Source organism: Zootoca vivipara, chromosome 4, assembly GCF_963506605.1.
Source record: "Zootoca vivipara chromosome 4, rZooViv1.1, whole genome shotgun sequence".
Classification (NCBI taxonomy): Eukaryota; Metazoa; Chordata; class Lepidosauria; order Squamata; family Lacertidae; genus Zootoca; species Zootoca vivipara.
Window position 1 is genome coordinate 33,912,899 of NC_083279.1, and position 2,552 is coordinate 33,915,450.

The 2,552-nt window shown below is 40.7% G+C and overlaps 1 protein-coding gene across 1 annotated transcript; it reads left to right on the forward strand.

Moving 5' to 3' along the window:
* The first annotated feature begins 252 nt into the window (after positions 1 to 252).
* Positions 253 to 1,548, forward strand: LOC118083532 (pogo transposable element with KRAB domain). The gene has a single exon (XM_035112032.2). It carries the CDS (start codon positions 253 to 255, stop codon positions 1,546 to 1,548), a length of 1,296 nt encoding a protein of 431 aa, XP_034967923.2.
* The last annotated feature ends 1,004 nt before the right edge of the window (positions 1,549 to 2,552 follow it).

Sequence of the window (2,552 nt, forward strand, 5' to 3'; positions counted from 1 at the left end):
CTCAGTGGATTTCAAGTTTCCAAACAACACAAAGTTCCAATAAAAACAACAAAGTGGTTTTGTTGCACTAGGACAACTCAGCTCTTTAATCCACTTTAATTGTGCCAAACTTAAAATTGCAATATGCTCTTGAGTCCCCTGTCCTGAGGTGCCAAAATTTAATCTTTTTAGCCATTTCTGGACACCTAAAAGCAGCCATTTAACATTTTTCTCTATCCCCCCATAACCAGCCAGAAACAACCCCCAGACAATATGGCTGCAAAAAGAAGGAGCTATACAGTTGAGTACAAGAAAGGAATTGTGGAGGACTCCCAGGGCAAGAATCTTACAGCTTTCTGCAAGGAGAAGAATTTGGATATCCGAATGGTCCAAAAATGGCGGGCAGAATACGATAACCTCAGTCTACAGGTGGTCATAGGAAATGCTAAGAAGCGTAAGTGTGGTGCAGGTCGGCAACCTTCAGTTCCTGAGCTGGAAGACATGATCAGTGAGTGGATCGCTGAAAGGAGAGCAAAGGCTTTGGTTGTGCGCAGGGCTGATATTCAAGCATTTGCCCTAGCAATGGCATCACAATTTGAAGTATCCCCTGAATTCAAAGCATCACAACACTGGCTGGATGGCTTCCTTCAGCGATATGAACTGTCTCTCAGAAAATCAACAACACTGTTTAGGTTGGAAGATGCTGAAGTTGTTAAGCGAGCACTTGCATTCAAGTCCTTTGTTGATGGCATCGACTTTTCTAAATACCAACTTTGCAACATGATTGCTATGGATGAAACTGCAGTGTTTATGGGCCAAGGAGCCCAAACAACAATTGAACAGAGGGGTGCCTCCTCAATCTACGTTCCCTCCACTGGTCATGAAAGTTCTCGAGTTACCTGTATTTTGGCAATTCGTCTGGATGGAAAGAAAGCCACACCTGTTATCATCGCTAAGGGCAAGAAAGATAAGATTGAACGTGTTTCTGGCATTTATGTTCTGGAATCCGAAAAAGCCTGGTGCACACAAGCAGTTATAAGGAGGTGGCTTGATTTAATGCTGCCACTTGTTACGCGAGGTGGTCAAAGAGGTCTGCTAGTCTGGGATTCAGCCAGCACTCACCGCGCTAAAGACATGAAGAAGTTCCTTGCAGAGAGAAGAATAGATCAAATAATGATTCCTGCAGGAATGACTGCCTATCTGCAGACTCTTGATATTGCAATAAACAAGCCATTCAAAGACCATTTGCGTATGGAAATCAACGACTACATTGAAAATAGAATGACAAGAAATCAGCGTGGAAACTTTGTGAAACCTAACCTGCAAGAGGTCGTGAATTGGGTGAAGAATTCATGGGATAAAATCACTGACAGTGTTGTTGCCAATGCACTCCGAGCAGGTTACCTGGATAAGAGGTGCTCATTTACTGAGAGCTCTATCGCTCAACATGAAAGATTGGGGCCAATGGTTCTAAAGGAACTGGAATTGCAAGAAATGAAGGATGGAATTCCGGGTTTGGAGTGTTATGATGATGTTCCAGAAGAAGACGACTTAACTATAATTGAATAAATGTTGATTGTTGTATGCTCCAGAAGAAGATGACTTAATTTTAATTGAATAAATGTAGATTGCTGTACCGTACCATACTGATGCAATAAAAATAAGACATCCCACTGAAAGTAAGCCACCCTGTGTTTTTTTGAGGGAAAAAAGTTATAAGACGGTGTCTTAAAAAAGGGGAAACACGGTATGGTGCTGGCTACAATAGACTGCTTCTTTCAGGCTTAATTTCAGGAGGAGGAGAGCAGCTAGTAGTTACATGTGTCTGCAGGAAAACACACATTGTCACCTCTTGAATTATTATACAAACTGAGGCTGCAGCTATAAATTCACACTTATCGGGGAGCAGGCCCCATTGAACACAGCTGGACTTACTCCTGAGCAAACATCACGATGAGGACTGATGAAAATATTGACATTCCTCCTATTTCTTATTTATTTATTTTTTATTTGAGTTCTTAACAGCGCATTCCACAGGGCAAGAAAGACAGGGCTATTTCAACCAGCGTGTGTGTGTGTGTGTGTGTGTGTGTGTGTGTGTGTGTGTGTATTCAGTGACTGACATTGCACTAATACCTCAAATGACTAGGATAGATCCTTGATGATTTTCAGCATATTATATACAGTAGCTTCATCCATTATTCAAAGGTGTTTTTTAAAAAAAGAAAAAAAGAAAAGATTAGCCAATTACAAAAGAAACCTTGCTGTATTTTTTTAAAATCATACACTGTCTATAATATTGTGTGTGTGTGTGTTCATTATCCAAGCTGCCAGAATAAACAGCCTTCTTTGGAATGATAGTACTTAATACCAAGTAAAATTCATAAGGTATTTTACATAAACGGACAATATAGGTAAAAAGAGAAATGAGGTCCTACTGAGCCTCTCCAATGATCATTAATTCAGGGAAGCTTCTCTCTCCCTCCCTTTCTCCAATGCACTTTAATTCTAATTCTGCATGGCCAGTTACAGACGGTTATAGGATCTTGTCATGCCGTATATCTCTCTTTAGC

Bases quoted from the DNA above. Each gene is read 5' to 3' on its own strand.
- LOC118083532 (XM_035112032.2), top strand. From the start codon at position 253: ATGGCTGCAAAAAGAAGGAGCTATACAGTTGAGTACAAGAAAGGAATT.